The sequence below is a fragment of the Rutilus rutilus genome, assembly GCF_951802725.1.
Source record: "Rutilus rutilus genome assembly, chromosome: 4".
Lineage (NCBI taxonomy): Eukaryota > Metazoa > Chordata > Actinopteri > Cypriniformes > Leuciscidae > Rutilus > Rutilus rutilus.
In genome coordinates, this window is record NC_140212.1 from 15,734,505 (window position 1) to 15,753,114 (window position 18,610).

The 18,610-nt window shown below is 45.3% G+C and overlaps 2 protein-coding genes across 2 annotated transcripts; one reads left to right on the forward strand and one right to left on the reverse strand.

Moving 5' to 3' along the window:
• Positions 1-1,972: 1,972 nt before the first annotated feature.
• Positions 1,973-3,510, reverse strand: LOC311288680 (fish-egg lectin-like). The gene is made up of 6 exons (XM_084406192.1): positions 3,448-3,510; positions 3,250-3,311; positions 2,926-3,153; positions 2,607-2,815; positions 2,387-2,514; positions 1,973-2,262 (listed from the first exon to the last, which is right to left on the reverse strand). The coding sequence occupies exons 2-6, from the start codon at positions 3,305-3,307 to the stop codon at positions 2,121-2,123; spliced, it is 765 nt and encodes a 254-aa protein (XP_084262318.1). The 5' UTR covers positions 3,308-3,311; positions 3,448-3,510; the 3' UTR covers positions 1,973-2,120.
• A 739-nt stretch (positions 3,511-4,249) lies between these two features.
• On the forward strand, positions 4,250-17,946 carry LOC311289778 (fish-egg lectin-like; the record flags this gene model as incomplete). The annotated part of the gene is made up of 8 exons (XM_084408026.1): positions 4,250-4,426; positions 13,068-13,313; positions 16,299-16,435; positions 16,577-16,638; positions 16,735-16,962; positions 17,059-17,273; positions 17,384-17,511; positions 17,624-17,946. The coding sequence occupies 8 exons, from the start codon at positions 4,250-4,252 to the stop codon at positions 17,763-17,765; spliced, it is 1,335 nt and encodes a 444-aa protein (XP_084264152.1). The 3' UTR covers positions 17,766-17,946.
• Between the last annotated feature and the right edge of the window lie 664 nt (positions 17,947-18,610).

The following is an 18,610-nucleotide window of genomic DNA, read 5'->3' on the forward strand; positions in this document are numbered from 1 at the left end:
GAAGGCGACAACAGAACAAAAGAAAGGTAAAGGTCTCACTCTAGGTCTCCCTGTGCTTCTGCACCTCGTCCTGGGGGTGTCTGCATCCAGAACCATTCAACCCTGAGTGAAGCAAAGTTCACAGATTTATAGTGACCTCCATTGTAGTAGAATTCTCTCCCCAGCAGGTAATATTTGTTTTTTTCAGGGCCCATCTAATGGCCAAAAAATCTTTCTCCACCATAGAATAATTATGTTCGTGTTTGAGTAACTTACGGCTCATGAAAGGAATAGGATGTTCTTCATTTCTCAGTTGTGAGAAGTCTGCTCCTATGCCCGTTTCGGAGGCATCCAAACAACTCAGTAATGTTCAAGTCTAACATCTTCCTTACTTCTTCATGGATTGCTTCTCTTTGGGCCTGGAGGGGCTGGGGTTTCTTGACGCTTGGCTTTACTTGACTTTTAGGCCTTCCAGGGGGGTTTCAGTTGATTAGAGGCCAGTAACGCTCATACACTGGGCAGTCCCTACCAGGGCTGATGTAATTTATGTACAACTTATGTAATAAGAAAAAAAAGTTTGTACTTTTTTTTTACTTTTCTTTTAGACAGTTTGCAGTCATCAAGTACTTACTTTTATTGTTTAATTTTCATTCAATCCAGTCACATTGACACGGGCTGTACAAGAACTGCTACCACAATATTTGATGTTTAAAGGAGAATTTTGGGTTAAGTTAAGCTCAACAGCATTTCTGCCATAATGTTGATTACTACTACCCTGGAAATCCAGAGTTCTCGCGAGAGCACAAATTGAATTTGCTCTGCGAGTTACTCTGGCGTCGAGTAATGATGCTCATTAAATATGCCCTTGTATCCGAGCTGCACCAATCACATCGGGTTATCTGATATAGGCGGGCCAGAGGCGAGCTAAACGGATGACGACAGCGCTGTGACGTCGAAGTCATTAGTAAACATTGCAAGATGGCTATGGATAAACACCAGTTGTTTGAAACGGCTTTGGCCGCTACAATGAACAAGTTGGCATTTTATCTAAAAGAGGAACAGAAGACGGCGCTCGAATCGTTCCTTTGCAAGAAGGGCGTTTTTGCTGTTTTGCCAACCGGATATAAGAGTGTAATCTACCAGTTAGCTCCGCTGGTAGCTAAGCGTATGGGGGTTTATTGTTGTGATTGGTCGTAGTGTTATCCAATTGCGTGCAGTGAGATTTTCAAATGCATGCTTGGTGCCGCCCCTCGAGCTGGCCGATTTTCATTAGTCGATGCCAGACCGTTAATTGTACAGATTTGGGTCTGGATTTCCAGGCTAGATTACTACCAGAACTAAAAAAAAAGAAAAGATTTGATGCTTGTGTCTCTTTTTCTTAAAAAATGGGTGAAAAAAAGCAAAAACCTGGATCCCATGCTAATTTACTGTCAACTGATTCACATAAATTCAACACATGTCATTTTCAACACTCCACATCATTAGCGAATACATGAACCGTTTGTGACACAGGTGTTTATAATGAGCTGCCTCAGTTCTGAGCTCTGATTAAAGCAGTTTCTTCAAGTAATTTGCAACATTCTATCATCTTTAACATGGAAATATGATTGATTGCCTGGCAACCATCTCTGTCATCTCCAGCTGCATCACCCATTATCAAATCATAATGCACATTGTTTCATTCATATCCAATGTGCATAAAAATTGCCTGGTTTCAGTTTTTCAAAGCTTAAAAACTAAACATAAATTCTGAACAAAGCATGTCAGTAATGTGTATCAAGAAAATTGGTCCCTACACAAAATGAAAACTCAATCAACTTAGATCAGACAACATTTCAAGGTTACCATTGTTGCAAACAATTTTCAGTTCTTCCTGACAAGCTGAAGGATGAATTTAATACATTGCTCCATGACATGTCACTTATTTCAAAATTATTGTTTTTTTTCCCAGTGATCAATTGATTTGGCTATAAAGAAAAAAAAGATTTTTTGTACAATTTCATTTAACCTTTATTGACACAATATGACATTGCAAAACAAAACTTTACATGTCAAACTTTAATAAACATAAAACAAAACACAACTTTCATTGGCTAAACAACAAAGAATCATTGGTTTCCTCTGAGATGCATGATGGACATTCAAGTACATCTTCTGATGGATCCATCGCCACAGATGACCCACAGCCTCCCCAAATCGTAGGTCACATGTTTGTGGTTGTTGGGACAGACAACAATCATTTGCCAACCTGTGCCAGCGGGATTTGATGGAGAGACTCCGACTCTATAAAAGATAAGTGATAAGATAATGGTTTCTAATAAATGAAAATCATTCTTGAATTTGACCTTTGCTCATATTTAACAGTTTTATTACACAATACAAGCTTTCAGTGCTATTTTCAGCTCACCTTTGCATCAAAGACCCCTGATAGTCAACACCATATACGCTGCCGTCAGTTGCAACTTCGATCATTGACAGAGTTCCATTAACAGCATCCCAAAAAGTTGACCCACCACAGGAAGAACCCGTCACATTCTGAGAAACACAACAAGATACAAACAACTCACTTGACTAAAACTGATTACTCCTCAGGCTTTTCCTTTTTGTTCAAACTCTTCCACTCTTACCCTTTTAAGGAGCACGTTCTCTTGAGAGTTCACCCCCCAACAGCTGTACGGGCCACAGCTGTAGTACTTCAGCCTTCCTGTGATTTGTGTCCAAGGAATAATTCCAGATGGCCCATTGCTGTTAACATCCTTATTAAAGCAGAAGATGTCGTCTATTGGAGTAACACCTGCAACAATCTCACTTCCAGCATCCACCTGCTTTAAACCTCCTGACAGTAAAGAGATTGAAGGGAGAAGTCAGACAAAATATGGACAGATAAGATAATCTGCATTCAGCATCTGCTTAATTTTCATTATTATTATTTATTTATTTATTAACCTTGTATCTGCCTGAAGTCTCCACTCAAAAACTTGAAGACGATGTTTGTTGGACTCACTCCGAACTGTCCAGCCGTTCCAACAGTAATGTGCTTCAGTGATGCATTTATTCTTGTAAAACTGTTTCCCAGAAATAGGAAAGCTTCATTGTCATTGTTGACTCCACCCACTAAGCCTAATCCAGCATCAATCTGCTTCAGGGTACCAGGAATCACTTCACACTCTAAAGCTATGGAAATATTTGGGTTGGATTCATTTGAATTATTCTGCAATTGTTAGTATCATGATATGATTCTGAATCCCCAAACACACATTCATCGTTTACCTCGAGTATAAAGAATCTGGCAGCTGAAGAGTAGCAGGATGCACTGACAAGCTTTCATTGTGCTGCAACACAGAGTATTTGTCTCGTCATATACATAAACAGAAATCAAATGTCCATGATGTTCAGTCTTCTTAAATTCTACATAACATGAACGAACAAATAAACCAGCATAATTATTTTGTTTGAAACGAAACCAACCTTTTCTTGATCGTAGATGTGTCAGCTGGTTTCAGCAGTCCTCTTCTCACAACCACAAGGTTTGGAGATGCTGGTGAATGACTGCTAGGTTTGTTTTTATAGCTGTAGTTTGTTTCCTGATCAGGAAAGGGAAACTCCTGCTGTACAGAATTATGCAGTGGATCAAGATCTTCTGCTGGGCGGAGAAGAATTTGGGCAGAACTCTTATGTCACTGGTTCTTATGAACTTAGAATGTTCATTGACTGAATAGTTTTGGTCTCCACACGTGCACACATTTGCCCTCATGCCATTGTCACATTCCTATGATGCGATTAAAATTTTTTATGTGTTTGGTAAGAACAAACGTATAAATATAATATAAATTATAAATACAGTATAAATTTATAATATAATTATAAAAGGAACGTAAAGCTCACTTGATACCTAACAATGACACGGAAACCTTGCCTTCTGCGGTAAAGTCACTCTGAAGTAGTGTAATAAAATTTCAAATAATTGAAAGGAAATTACATAAGTGAATTTATAATAATAATAAGTGAACCATCACTAAGATGATGCACTTGCAATAGATTTTTTGGGCGGTATTTAAAAGCAGATATATGAAACTTATAATTGTATAAAAGCAATTAAATTAATCTTTTAAAGTTGAACATTTGGATATAACTACACAGAAAAGGTTAGTAAGTGATTTTTCCTCAATAATGAAACCATCAAATCACTGTATTGGATCAGGGTGAACTACAACCATCAAGTAGAACTCCCAGACATGCAGGGACTCAGCTGGAAGGATGCGATTCTGATATGTCTGGAGAGAGCCTACCCCTGATATATACCACAGCCAGACCCAGAGCCCGGCCCTCCATCACCCTGCACTGTGGAGATTTCGCCCGAGCCTTCCGCAGACGGAGAGCGTCCGCCCAGCGTGAGGAAGCAGCCTGTGACGACAGCACCAACCTGTCCCGAAGCCGATGCCCCAATGTGAGTCTGACCAGGAGTGTGAACTACTGTGGCAGGGGGAATGGTGGATCTGGACATGGAGAACTGGTTAATAGACTGGGACACCAAGACTGTCTCCCTCCCTGAATTAACTATGCCTTCATCTGTTAAGTAACAACAGATAAGAAGTTCTGTCATCATACAACCCTTTAGAGATAAGGGTTTGGTCCAGATGATCAGTCTTGATAATACTGTTGACAGGTACTTTTTGTTTATGTACAGTACATGTACACTACACATGATTTTAGAAGAGCCACTTGACACAAACATGCCACTGAACTTGTTTGGGTCTTAAAGAAGCAATGCGTGGCTTTATGATTATGTATGTAGTGTAATTTCATTTCTTTCACATATTTACTTCACATGCTGCACGTTTTCATATTGTTTCGTGTAGAGTGTGCCAGGCAATGGCTGTTGAGGGAGCAGACACTTTTGAACAGTTTGTTGGAAGTGGAAGCTGACGATTCTCCCGCCGTTTGACATGTTGCAAAACATTGAGTATGGAAAACAAATCTTTAATCTGTGGTGCGCAAACGCTATACATGAATGACTGTAGAACATTAAAAATATATTCTTAAGTAACTTGGATACAGTAAATATCTAAAAACCCATTAGAACTAAAGAACAATAAAAATTTACTTTTTTTCATGCATCACTGATTCAATCTTATATGAAATAGCAAACCATAAGATGAGAGAAATGGGGAAAAAATCTGGTACAAAATTTTATATTAAAAAAAAGTACATCAGCAGTAAAGTGAAATATTACAATTTAAAAAAACTTTTTCTATTTTAATTTGGTGAAATGTAATTTAATCTTGTGATGGATTTTTTTTTTTTTTGCAGCCAATTACTCCAGTCTTCACATGATCCTTCAGAAATCATTCTGATAAGCCTATTTTATGCTCAGGAAACATTTCTTATTATGGATTTTGAACAGTTGTGGTTCTTAATATTTTTGTTGAAACCATGATGCATGCTGCAATGTAAAAGTGTCACTTTTAAACAATTTAATGCTTGCTGTATAAAATAATAACTGAGAGAGAGACAGAGACACATGACACAGCCATGTGTGGACAGTTGTGTAATGAACAGGTGAGTACTGGAAAAACAGACCAGATCAGAAGCGGGTTTAGTGTTATTTAAAAACAAGGAAACCGCATGAAAAACATGGAACTAACCTGTTACTTGAACAATACTTATGTAATGAACTAATTACCTGCATCCTTTCACATTCTTTTCAAATTCTTTCACTTTCTTTTTTTTTAGACAGTCTGCTGGCCCATCACCAAGTACTTTGTTTCACTTTCCCTCAATCCAGTCGCATTGGCACAGGCTGTACAATAACTAACCAAAGAAACGAAAAGAAAACGCAGGCTGTTTTCTTTATTGCCCCACTAATATAGTCCACTTGAAGGAGTGAATGAAAACGAGTGAGGGAATTCGGACACTGAATGCACCGGAAGGGCTGCCGCTTTTGCATAGTTTGTGCTTGCTGTTTAATAACCATTTGAAACTTAGCAAACAGTGAGCTCCAGTAGTAAGATGAAAAGATTGATCTTGAACTCTGGAAACTAGCATGTATAAACTTTAATTAAGCAATTTAATAATCAAGCAAAAAGTAATTTATACCTGTATGTGTGACGGTATACTGTGTTCTCTTACGAGAGGTTCTCTCGTATTGCGTAAGCTAGCTTACGCTGCGGGAAAGTCTCCTTTCACGAGATACTGAAGCCAAAAATTATCCTAATTTTTTAAAACTTGTCAACGCAGTGCGGCAGCCTGCAGACCTAGGGCAAGCGAGTCGCGTGCCCATTGGCTGCTCTGCGGCAACTGCAGCAGCCTATGGCTGAGCCTTGCGCGTGACGTCACGTCCAATGAGCGCGCTTGGCGCGCTTAGTGCGTCACAGCCCGTCATTAGGGGTGTGGCTTAGCGTATATAAGCAAGGAACAGAGGCTGCTTCGCTGATTTCTGTCTCTTCAGCGAAGCTCTTCGCATCGCTGATCTCCGAGGAAGCCGCCGTCGAATCCAGCGACCAGCACGCCGAGGATCTCAGCCTGAGGACGCCGGCCGCTCGCCGCCTTCAGCCTTCCCTGCCTGCTGCGCCATCCGGCATATATATCCTTTTCTGCTCTGTGTTTGTGTGTTTGTGTGTCCGCCGCGACACACTTGCATCTAAAAGAGCGCGAGGCGTTGTTTCAAATGCCTCGCACATCCTGCGGCTCGTGCAGAGCCTCGCTCAGCGACGGAGACCGCCACGTGCTGTGCGCTCTCTGCCTGGGTTTTGACCACGCTGTTCGCGCTCTCTCCGAGGGCGGCTGTGAACAGTGTGAGGAGTTACCGATGTCGACCCTACGGGCTCGACTCGCTAACTTTGAAGGAACTCCACCTTCTCCGGCCGCCTCTTCCGGGCCACGAAAGAAGAAACGTCGCTCTCAAAGGCCGCCGGAACTGGACGCTACAGCTGAGCGCTCGCCGGAACCTCTCCCGCGAGCCTCGCTCTCTCCTTCCCCCCCACCCTTCACCGACGCGCAGCGGCCGGCCACTGCCCGCACTGCCGTCGCCCTGGGGGATGATGCAGATGATGCCGCTGACAGCTGCTCTCTGCTCGCGTCCGACAGCGAGGAGTGGTCGTGCTCTCACCGCTCCGCCCCCTCGACTCTGGAGTCTTCTCGAACCCGCGCTAGTGTTGACGCAGAGCTTCTCCGCCTCCTCACTTTAGCGGTCGAGAGAATGGGACTGGATTGGTCCCCACCTAAGGAGCCGGAGCCCAATCGCCTTGACGGGTTTTTTCTGCCTAGCCGCCGCCCTGCGCCTGCCTCTAGGTCAGCACCCTTCCTGCCTGAGCTCCACGCCGAGCTCTCTAAGTCCTGGAACGCTCCGTTCTCCACCAGACTCCGCCCGCCAGTCTCCTCGGCTCTCTCCCAGGTGGACGGAGCCGCCGAGAACGGCTATAACGGCATCCCCGCCGTTGAGGATGCTGTGGCAACGCACCTTTGCCCGCCGTCTGCTAGATGGCGCTCAAAGTCTGCCCTGCCGTCTAAAGCCTGCAGGACCACCTCAGCTCTCGCCGGCCGCGCTTTCGCCGCCTCCGGCCAGGCTGCTTCCGCCCTGCACTCAATGGCTATCCTTCAGATCCTTCAAGCCGACCTCCTCCGTGAACTGGACGAGAAGGGCTCGGATCAGTCTGCCTTTACCGATCTGCGCAGCGCTACGGATCTCGCGCTGCGCGCTACCAAGACCGCTGCTCAAGCCATCGGCAGATCCATGGCCGCGCTCACCGTCATCGACAGACATCTATGGTTGACGCTCGCGGACATGAGTGAGTCAGAGCGCGCTGTGTTTCTGAACGCACCACTCTCGCCCACCGGCCTCTTTGGCCCTGCGGTCAGCGGAATTGTGGATCGGTTCTCCGAAGTGCAGAAGGCGTCGCAGGCGATGGACCTCTTCCTGCCCCGCCGTTCGAGCCCAGCCACAGGCCGCCCTCAAACGCAGCCTCCTGTGCGCAGCTCTAACCAGCGCTCTTCCAGGCCCCCCAGCGCTTCGCAGCGACGCCAGGGCAATCGCCCCAGGTCGCGCTCGACCAGCCGTCACAGACCGCCGCCCCCACGGGGCCCGCGGCCCAAGATCGCGTTGAAGCCCGAGCCCGCGAAGTCCTCCTAGCATCCGCAAGGAGGAAAAGGTGGTTGAGTCCCGCTACGGCCGGACCGCCATCAAAACGCACAGCTCTGTCAGTCCCCTATGTTCAGGCTACTGCAGCAGCACACACCGCAGCCAACGAGCCAGTATTAACACTCGCTCGCCTGCACACAAACGCCGTTTTCACGGCGACCCAGATAAATCTCAAAAAGAGTATAAGTGCTTTAAGTGTAGAAAATGTGCCCACACCCATGTGCTCACTGCCTCACACAAGTACAATCCCCATGGTAACGCGCCCAGAGCGCTCTCTCATAAAGCGGCCTCACACCGCTCGAGTACTAAATGTAGTAAATGTGCCCACACTTCCGTGCTCACAACTACTCGCTGCTCGCTTTGTCACTCAGTTACCTCAAATTGCCACGGCTCAAGCCGCAGGGGTATTAAGTGTAGAAAAAGTGCCCACTCCCGTGTGCTCACTGCCTCACACAGACCAGGTTCCCATGGCAACGCGTCCAGAGCGCTATCTCTTAAAGCGGAAACTTTCCGCTCGAGTATCAAGTGTAGGGAATGTGCCCACAGCCCTGTGCTCACATCTGCCCACTGCTCGCTCTGCCAGACAGGTTGCAAACCTCATAAAGCCTCCAAACACTGGCCGTGTCATAAGTGCAAATCCCGCGCCAGCTCACGAGCACGCGCGCCCACTTTCAGACACCATAATCCCCACGCCGCTCTCGCGCCTGGGTTGTTTGACAGCAGTTCACGCTCCATCGTCCGAGATCGAGCTACTAAATTCTGCACAGTCGGCCAGCCCTGTTCTTCTGCCCTCGTGTCCGAGCATCGGCGGCGCGCGCGCCGCCCCGTCTTCTCTGATACAGGTTCCCCATCCCGCGCAACGCGGCGATCTGAACCCAGAGACCATTCGACCCCTAGCCATGCATGCAAAAGCATGGGAGGCTATTCAGGGCGCGTCAGAATGGGTGCTCAACACCATAAGACACGGTTATTCGCTCCAATTTGCTCGTCGCCCTCCGCGCTTTCTAGCGCAGACGGAAACGAAAGTGAGTTTGGAAACAGCACATCTGCTTCAAGCAGAGATATCAAAGCTGCTGCGAAAAGGGGCCATAGAACAGGTGCATCCTTCCCTGAGCGAGTCAGGCTTTTACAGCCGTTACTTCCTCGTTCCCAAGAAGGACGGAGCATTAAGACCTATTTTAGATCTGAGACATCTGAACAAGGCTCTCATGAGACGGCCGTTCAGGATGATTACAACCAGACAGATCCTCGCGCAAATTCGCCCAGGAGACTGGTTTATCTCTCTCGATCTGAAAGACGCTTATTTCCAGATCCAGATAACTCCCCGTCACAGGCCATTTTTGAGATTCGCCTTCGACGGTCGAGCTTATCAATACACAGTCCTGCCGTTCGGCCTGTCTTTAGCACCCCGTACATTTACGAAATGCATGGACACGGCTCTCGCTCCCCTGAGGAGTCAGGGAATGCGAATTCTGAACTACTTGGACGATTGGCTCGTTCTAGCGCAGTCAGAGACAGAACTTGTGTCTCACAGAACAGCGCTACTCGACCACCTGGAGGGTCTAGGCCTGGCGGTCAACTGGACCAAGAGCTCGCTCTCGCCCCGGCAGTCGATTTCCTTTCTCGGAATAGATCTGGACTCGGTGGCGATGACGGCCAGATTGTCGGAGCAGCGCGCGCGCCGCATCCAGCGCCTCGCTGCATCCTTCAAGGAAGGCGACCGGGTTCCCCTGAAGGCATTTCAGCGCATTCTGGGGCATATGGCCTCAGCTGCAGCAGTGCTTCAGCTGGGTTTACTGCGCATGCGCCCGCTTCAACGCTGGCTGAGAACGCGCGTATCCCATCGAGCCTGGGCGACCGGCGGCTTGCTAATCAGAGTGACTCAGGTCTGTGTCTCAGCCCTGCAGCCCTGGCTAGCAGCCGAATGGTATCACACGGGAGTGAATATGGGAGTGGTTTCACACCGGAAAGTTGTCTCAACAGACGCGTCCAACCTAGGTTGGGGAGCGCTCTTCGAAGGCAGACCGGTCTTTGGCCACTGGTCAGACCAGGAGAATCTCCTACACATAAACTGTCTAGAGATGCTCGCGGTCGAGAAAGCGCTCATGCACTTCCTCCCTTTCCTCCATGGTCACCATGTTCTAGTCCGCACGGACAACACTTCAGTAGTGGCCTATGTGAACCGCCAGGGCGGTGTCAGATCAAAGCAACTCTGCGCCCTGACGGAACGCCTCCTCGTATGGGCTCAGCACTCTCTGCGCTCTCTGAGAGCATCGCATGTGCCTGGCCATCTGAACGAGGGTCCCGACAGACTGTCCAGGGACAACGTTCCCCCTGGGGAGTGGTCTCTACACCCCCAAACAGTCCAGTTGCTGTGGCGCCGCTTTGGCAGAGCGAAAGTCGACCTCTTTGCGTCAAAAGACAACGCACACTGCCCAGCGTTCTTTTCGAAGAGCGAGGACGCGCTGGCCCAGTCTTGGCCCAGCGGCCCGCTATATGCGTTTCCACCAGTCTCTCTGCTGCCTCAGGTCATCGAGAGAGTCAGGAAAGCGCGCCACACAGTGCTCCTCATAGCCCCGTTCTGGGAGAACCAAGCTTGGTTCCCGGAACTCATACAATTGGCAGACTCAGCCCCTTGGCCGATTCCGGTGCGGAGAGACCTTCTCTCTCAAGCCCGCGGCTCGATTTGGCATCCCCACCCAGAGCACTGGTCTCTGCATGCGTGGAGCCTCAACAATTACATGCTGATCTACCAGAAGGGGTGATGAACACGATCATACAATCTAGAGCCCCCTCCACGAGGCGGCTCTACACGTCTAAGTGGTCTGTGTTTAACAAATGGTGCACTACCAAAGGGCTCAATCCACAGACATGTGGGGTCTCGCAAGTATTGTGCTTCCTTCAAGAGCTACTGGACGCGGGCAGGTCCCCCTCCACGCTCAAAGTTTATGTCGCGGCCATTTCAGCGCTCTCTGTTTCAGAGCCGGGCCGCGCATTAGGAAGGAACGAGTTTGTCATCCGCTTCCTTAGAGGAGCGAGGAGGATGAACCCCCCGCGACCCCCTTCGGTTCCTATGTGGGATCTTTCACTGGTCCTAGACGCACTGAAAGCACATCCCTTTGAACCCTTAGAAACTGTGGATATGAAATACCTCACGCTCAAAACCGTTTTTCTGATAGCACTGTCTTCAGTAAAACGTGTGGGAGACCTTCACGCGTTATCCTCTAACGCTGCGTGCCTCGAGTTCGGACCCAATGACTCTAAAGTTATTCTCAGACCGAGGCATGGGTACGTCCCAAAAATTTTGGGCACTCCCTTCAGAGCGCAGGTCATTTCCCTTTCAGCCCTGCCGAATACTGGCTGCGAGGCAGATAGTCACCTCCTCTGCCCAGTTAGGGCGCTGAGAAGCTATATTTCGCGCTCCGCCGCCTTCAGGCGTTCAGAGCAGCTTTTTGTTTCGTTTGGTGGGCGCACCAAGGGTCTCGCCGCCTCGAAACACACCCTGTCCAGATGGATAGTCGATGCTATCGCAGCTGCTTACGCATCTAAAAACCTGCAGTGCCCCTTGGGCATTCGGGCACACTCCACCAGAGGCATGGCCTCATCGTGGGCGTGGTCCAGTGGGATTCCCATTCACGACATTTGTGCAGCGGCAGGCTGGGCCTCCCCCTCCACATTTGTTAGGTTTTACAACCTGGAAGTCCCCGCTTTGCAGGCTAAAGTGCTATCAGTCTAAGTCTCGCGTAAGCCAGCCCACTGTCTGTGCGCGGGCTACGCTGCTGATTTAGCTCTACTGGTTGAGCTACACTATATGGAAGTGTTAGTTGGACCGGCTGTGCCGCTCCCTGCCCCATATTATGTGCTTATGTACTGTGGTATCTTGGCCGCCCAGCTCCGCTTCGCGTCCCCTGGGCTCCCCATGGGAATTCATTCAGGATGCTGGGCGCGCGCACGGCGTTGACAAAGGTGTTCCCGCAGCGTAAGCTAGCTTACGCAATACGAGAGAACCTCTCGTAAGAGAACGTACTCGGTTACTAACGTAACCTCTGTTCTCTCTAGAGAGGGAACGAGTATTGCGTAACCCGCCGTGCTCTCGCCACGAGCTCATTTTCGCTTCATGCGACAGAAACCAGCGAAGCAGCCTCTGTTCCTTGCTTATATACGCTAAGCCACACCCCTAATGACGGGCTGTGACGCACTAAGCGCGCCAAGCGCGCTCATTGGACGTGACGTCACGCGCAAGGCTCAGCCATAGGCTGCTGCAGTTGCCGCAGAGCAGCCAATGGGCACGCGACTCGCTTGCCCTAGGTCTGCAGGCTGCCGCACTGCGTTGACAAGTTTTAAAAAATTAGGATAATTTTTGGCTTCAGTATCTCGTGAAAGGAGACTTTCCCGCAGCGTAAGCTAGCTTACGCAATACTCGTTCCCTCTCTAGAGAGAACAGAGGTTACGTTAGTAACCGAGTACGTTTTCATGGACTTTTAGTTTCTATTCATTAGATCCTGTTTTCCTTTGTTTAGTTTTCCTGACACTCTTTAGTTGCTATGGCTATTGATATAATTAGTTATTTCAGTCCAGCTGTATATCGTCAATTATTATGTTTGCAGTAGTACTTAAGTTCCTTTGGTTCCTCAGTTCTTTGTTGGTTTCTGTTTGTGTTTGGTACACCCTGTTACCCATGTGGGACTACGCTGTCTTGATGTTCTCATTAAATATCTTCATTTTGGAACTTGACAAGTCTTCATCTTTGGGACTTTCATTACGTGAAAGAACAACCGACTGTTAAAACGAACTTAGCAGCAGAGTTTGCTACGTTGGCCAGGAGAGACCTCAATCTCTTGGACTATAGCCATCAATTCTGCCACCTTGCCATTCATTCACGGTATGATAATGAAACCATTATCTAACCGTTATTTGATAATGAAACCATCAAATCACTGTATTGGATCAGGGTGAACTTCAACCATCAAGTAGAACTCCCAGACATGCAGGGACTCAGCTGGAAGGATGCGATTCTGATATGTCTGGAGAGAGCCTACCCCTGATATATACCACAGCCAGACCCAGAGCCCGGCCCTCCATCACCCTGCACTGTGGAGATTTCGCCCGAGCCTTCCGCAGATGGAGAGCGTCCGCCCGGCGTGAGGAAGCAGCCTGTGACGACAGCACCAACCTGTCCCGAAGCCGATGCCCCAATGTGAGTCTGACCAGGAGTGTGAACTACTGTGGCAGGGGGAATGGTGGATCTGGACATGGAGAACTGGTTAATAGACTGGGACACCAAGACTGTCTCCCTCCCTGAATTAACTATGCCTTCATCTGTTAAGTAACAAGCTAACAACAGATAAGAAGTTCTGTCATCATACAACCCTTTAGAGATAAGGGTTTGGTCCAGATGATCAGTCTTGATAATACTGTTGACAGGTACTTTTTGTTTATGTACAGTACATCATGTACACATTATTTTAGAAGATCCACTTGACACAAACATGCCACTGAACTTGTTTGGGTCTTAAAGAAGCAATGCGTGGCTTTATGATTATGTATGTAGTGTAATTTCATTTCTTTCACATATTTACTTCACATGCTGCACGTTTTCATATTGTTTCGTGTAGAGTGTACCAGGCAATGGCTGTTGAGGGAGCAGACACTTTTGAACAGTTTGTTGGAAGTGGAAGCTGACGATTCTCCTGCTGTTTATTTTGCTGACATGTTGCAAAACATTGAGTATGGAAAACAAATCTTTAATCTGTGGTGCGCAAACGCTATACATAATGACTGTACAACATTAAAAAATCATATTCTTAAGTAATTTGGATACAGTAAATAATATCTAAAAAGCCATTAGAACTAAAGAACAATAGAAGTTGACATAATTTGGTGAAATGTAATTTATTCTTGTGATGGAAATACTGATTTTTTTTTTTTTTTTTTTTTTTTTAGCAGCCAATTACTCCAGTCTTCATGGTCCTTCAGAAATCATTCTGATATGTTGATTTTTCTTATTATGAATTTTTAAAACATTTGTGGTGCTTAATATTTTTGCTGAAATTATGATGCATGTTCCAATGTAAAAATGTCACTTTTGATCAGTTTAATGCTTGCTGAGTAAAATAATAATTGATTTCCTTAAAACACACACACACACACACACACACACACACACACACACACACACACACACACACACACACACACACACACTAATTGTTGTTTCATAAGAATCTTCTTAACCTGTTTCATTTTCATAATAGTTATGTAATGAAATAATTACTTTCACTTTTGTATGCTTTCACATTCTTAAATCTGAGGTAATCAGTTACATAAAGTGTAAGTTAAGAAATTAAGTTTAAGTGAGCAGAACTGGCAGATTTTTATTTTGTACTCATACATTTTTATTTCTCTTAACTTGAAATATTTTGGTAAGCTAATACATACATTTAACTTAAAATTATCATGTTGCTGGTGAAGTGAGGACTGAAGGGGAGCCAGAGGAAAGGAGGACCCCGATGAAACAGAATGGGTGGAGGGATGAGGCTCAGCCAGAGGCCCGGATGTTCGCGGCAGAGGCAGAGTGGCGAATGACCAATTGGAGCCGGAGGGACAAGGGAGCCCGGTGGAGCCGGAAGGACGGCAGTCCCAGGAGGAGCCGAGGGAGCAAGCAACCATGGTGGAGCTGACCAGTGGACGGGCCGAGGTGGAATAATGGGCTTGAAGGTCCAAGGTGGAGCCAGAGGATCCAGAGACGGGCTGAGGATCTGTCTGGAGTCGATAAAGAAAGAGGGAGTGGGAGGCTAGGCGGGGCCATTAGCAATGAAGGAGACTTGGTCGACGAAACAGACTTGGCCCTGGATGGGACAAGTGGCGATGAAGGAGATTTGCAGCTGAGCAGGACCCGTGGTGACGAAGGAGACCGGAGACTGGATGGGATCAGCGGGGACTGGAGGTCTTGAAACATTGCATTATCCTAATCATTCAATAAACATTTATAGGGGACCCATCTCATAGCACACACCTCAATGACGGGGGTGTGGAAGGGGCTCTTATCCTTTCCTCAAAGTAACTCGACTAAAACACCCTCTGGGACGGACGTTGTTGCCAGCTCTTACTCTGGTCAGACTAGTCAGATAAATTTGGGCTCACAGTCTGGGTCTGCAGTGGACTTTGGCTCATAGTCCGTGATGGGAGTGGCGTGCAACTGGATGGGCTCTGGGTCAGGTGAGTCAGGTGTGGATGCTGGGCGGTTGAGATCCTCCTTGTCCTACTTGTCTCTATTTTTCTTTAAATAAAAATAACAAAATAAAGCAAAAACATGGGTTACCATAAGGGATTTACAATGAAAATAAAAAGGACCAAGCCGTAAACATTTATTTTAATAGTCCAGCCACAAGATGTAAAAAATAGGCATTAACAAGATTTTAGTGTGAACATTTTACAATAAGGTCTTATTTGTTAACATTAATGTATTAACTAACATGAACTAACAATGAAAAATACATTTGTTACAGTATTTGTTAATCTTTGTTAATATTAGATAATAAAAATACAATTGTTCATTGTTTGTTCATGTTAGTTTACAGTGTATTAACTAATGTTATCAAATCTAACTTTTGATTTTAATAATGCATTAGTAAACGTTTTAAGATTAGGAAATATTAATAAATGCTGTAGAAGTATTGTTCATTCTTAGTTCATGTTAACTGAAGTAATGTTAACCAATGAAATATTGTAAAGTGTAATGTTATAATCAAATTTATAACTTTGTTGTCATGACAATGCAACACCATACACTGCAAAACTAAAACCTTTTCTAATGCTTTATGAATTCAGTTATCAAATTTCATTGCAATCCTTGTTAAATTGCATTACATTACTTCAGAATGACTTTAGAAGGCAAGGTTTTTATTTTCTTGTTGGGTTTTAATTGCGGTTTACATTCAATTTATAATAAACAACCTTGTACCAGGTTTTAAGCATCACATGTTCTTACCAAACACATAACAAATTCAAATTGCATCATAGGAATGTGACAATGGCATGAGGGCAAATGTGTGCACGTGTGGAGACCAAAATCAGTAAATGAACATTCTAAGTTCATAAGAACCAGTGACATCAGAGTTCTGCCCAAATTATTCTCCGCCCAGCAGAAGATCTTGATCCACTGCATAATTCTGTACAGCAGGCGTTTCCCTTCCCTGATCAGGAAACAAACTACAGCTATAAAAACAAACCTAGCAGTCATTCACCAGCATCTCCAAACCTTGTGGTTGTGAGAAGAGGACTGCTGAAACCAGCTGACACGTCTACGATCAAGAAAAGGTTGGTTTCGTTTCAAACAAAATAATTATGCTGGTTTATTTGTTCGTTCATGTTATGTAGAATTTAAGAAGACTGAACATCATGGACATTTGATTTCTGTTTATATACTGTATATGACGAGACAAATACTCTGTGTTGCAGCACAATGATAGCTTGTCAGTCCATCCTGCTACTCTTCAGCTGCCAGATTCTTTATACTCGAGGTAAACGATGAATGTGTGTTTGGGGATTCAGAATCATATCATGATACTAACAATTGCAGAATAATTCAAATGAATCCAACCCAAATATTTCCATAGCTTTAGAGTGTGAAGTGATTCCTGGTACTCTGAAGCAGATTGATGCTGGATTAGGCTCAGTGGGTGGAGTCAACAATGACAGTGAAGTCTTCCTATTTCTGGGAAGCAGTTTTACAAGAATAAATGCATCACTGAAGCACATTACTGTTGGACCGGCTGGACAGTTCGGAGTGAGTCCCACAAACATCGTCTTCAAGTTTCAGAGCGGAATCTTCAGGCAGATTCAAGGTAAAATTAAAAAAAATTAGGCTCAAGATGCTGAATGCAGGTTTTCTTATCTGTCCATATTTTGTCTGACTTTTCCCTTCAATCTCTTTATTATAGTGTCAGGAGGTTTAAAGCAGGTGGATGCTGGAAGTGAGATTGTTGCAGGTGTTAATACGATAGACGACGTCCTCTGCATTAACAAGGATACTAATAGCAATGGGCCACCTGCAAATGCTGCTTGGACACAACTCACAGGAAGGCTGAAGTACTACAGCTGTGGCCCGTACAGCTGTTGGGGGGTGAACTTTACAGATAATGTCTTCCTCAAAAGGGTAAGAGTAAAATTGTTAAAAAAAAGAGTGGAAGGGCTTGAACAAAAAGAAAAATCCTAAGTACATAGTATCAGACAAGTGAGTTGTTTGTATCTTGTTGTGTTTCTCAGAATGTGACGGGTTCTTCCTGTGGTGGGTCAGCTTTTTCGGAGATTGTTAATGGATCTTTGTCAATGGTCGAAGTAGCAACTGATGGCAGCGTCTATGGTGTCGACTCTCAGGGGTCTTTGATGCAAAGGTGAGCTGAAAATAGCACTGAAAGCTTGTTTTAAGAAACCTTCTAAAACTGAACAACAGTAAAATTTTATAATTTTTAGTTATTAGAAACCTCTCATTCTTATCTGTCTTAGAGTCGGAGTCTCTGCATTACATCCGGCTGGCACAGCATGGCAAAGGATTGCCGCCTGTCCCTTTGGCCACAAACATGTGACCTACGATGTGGGGAGGCTGTGGGTCATCTGTATTGATGGATCCATCAGAAGATGTACTTGACTGTCCATCATGCATCTCAGAGGAACACAATGATCATTAAATGTAGAAATCTGAAAATAAAGCTTGTTTTTGTTTTTTCTGTTTAACCAATGAAAGTTGAGTTTTGTTTTTATGCTCATTGAAGTTTGAAGTATAGAGTTTTGTTTTGCATTGCTATATGTCAATAAAGTTTAAATTAAACAACACAAGAGTTGGACTGCTTCATGCTCACCTTTTCTTCATAATCAACTGAAAATGTATGTTTTTTTAAATGATTGTCATGAATCATGGAGAAATGCATCAGTTTGTCAGAAATAATTCAAAACTCTTTGCAACAATACACTTGCAATTTTAGTCCTTTTGAGGGAATTTAAATTTAACTAAATTTTTATGTGGATTAACCTCTGGATGTGCATTACTGACATATTTTATGTAGTATTTATGTTCAATATCAGTCAGTCAGTCAAGCAATCTTAAAGGGATACTCCACTTTTTTTGGAAATAGGCTAATTTTACAACTCCCCCAGAGTTAAACAGTTGAGTTTTAGCGTTTTCAAATCCATTCAGCCGATCTCCGGGTCTGGCGGTACCAGTTTTAGCATAGCTAAGCATAGATCATTGAATCGGACAGGACCATTAGCATCTCTCTCAAAAAAATGACCAAAGAGTTTCGATATTTTTCCTATTTAAAACTTGATTCTTCTGTAGTTACATCGTGTACTAAGACCGACTGAAAATGTAAAGTTGCGATTTTCTAGGCTGATATGGCTAGGAACTATACTCTCATTCCTGCGTAATAATCAAGAAACTTTGCTGCCGTACCATGGGTGCAGCAGGCGTAATGATATGACGCAGCGCCTGAAAAT

Coding starts and splice junctions, on each gene's coding strand:
- LOC311288680 (XM_084406192.1), bottom strand. CDS start 3,307: ATGAAAGCTTGTCAGTGCATCCTGCTACTCTTCAGCTGCCAGATTCTT. Junction 2,816..2,925: donor AGACTTCAGGCAGATACAAG/GTTAATAAATAA, acceptor CTTTACTGTCAG/GAGGTTTAAAGCAGGTGGAT. Junction 2,515..2,606: donor AGAACGTGCTCCTTAAAAGG/GTAAGAGTGGAA, acceptor TGTGTTTCTCAG/AATGTGACGGGTTCTTCCTG.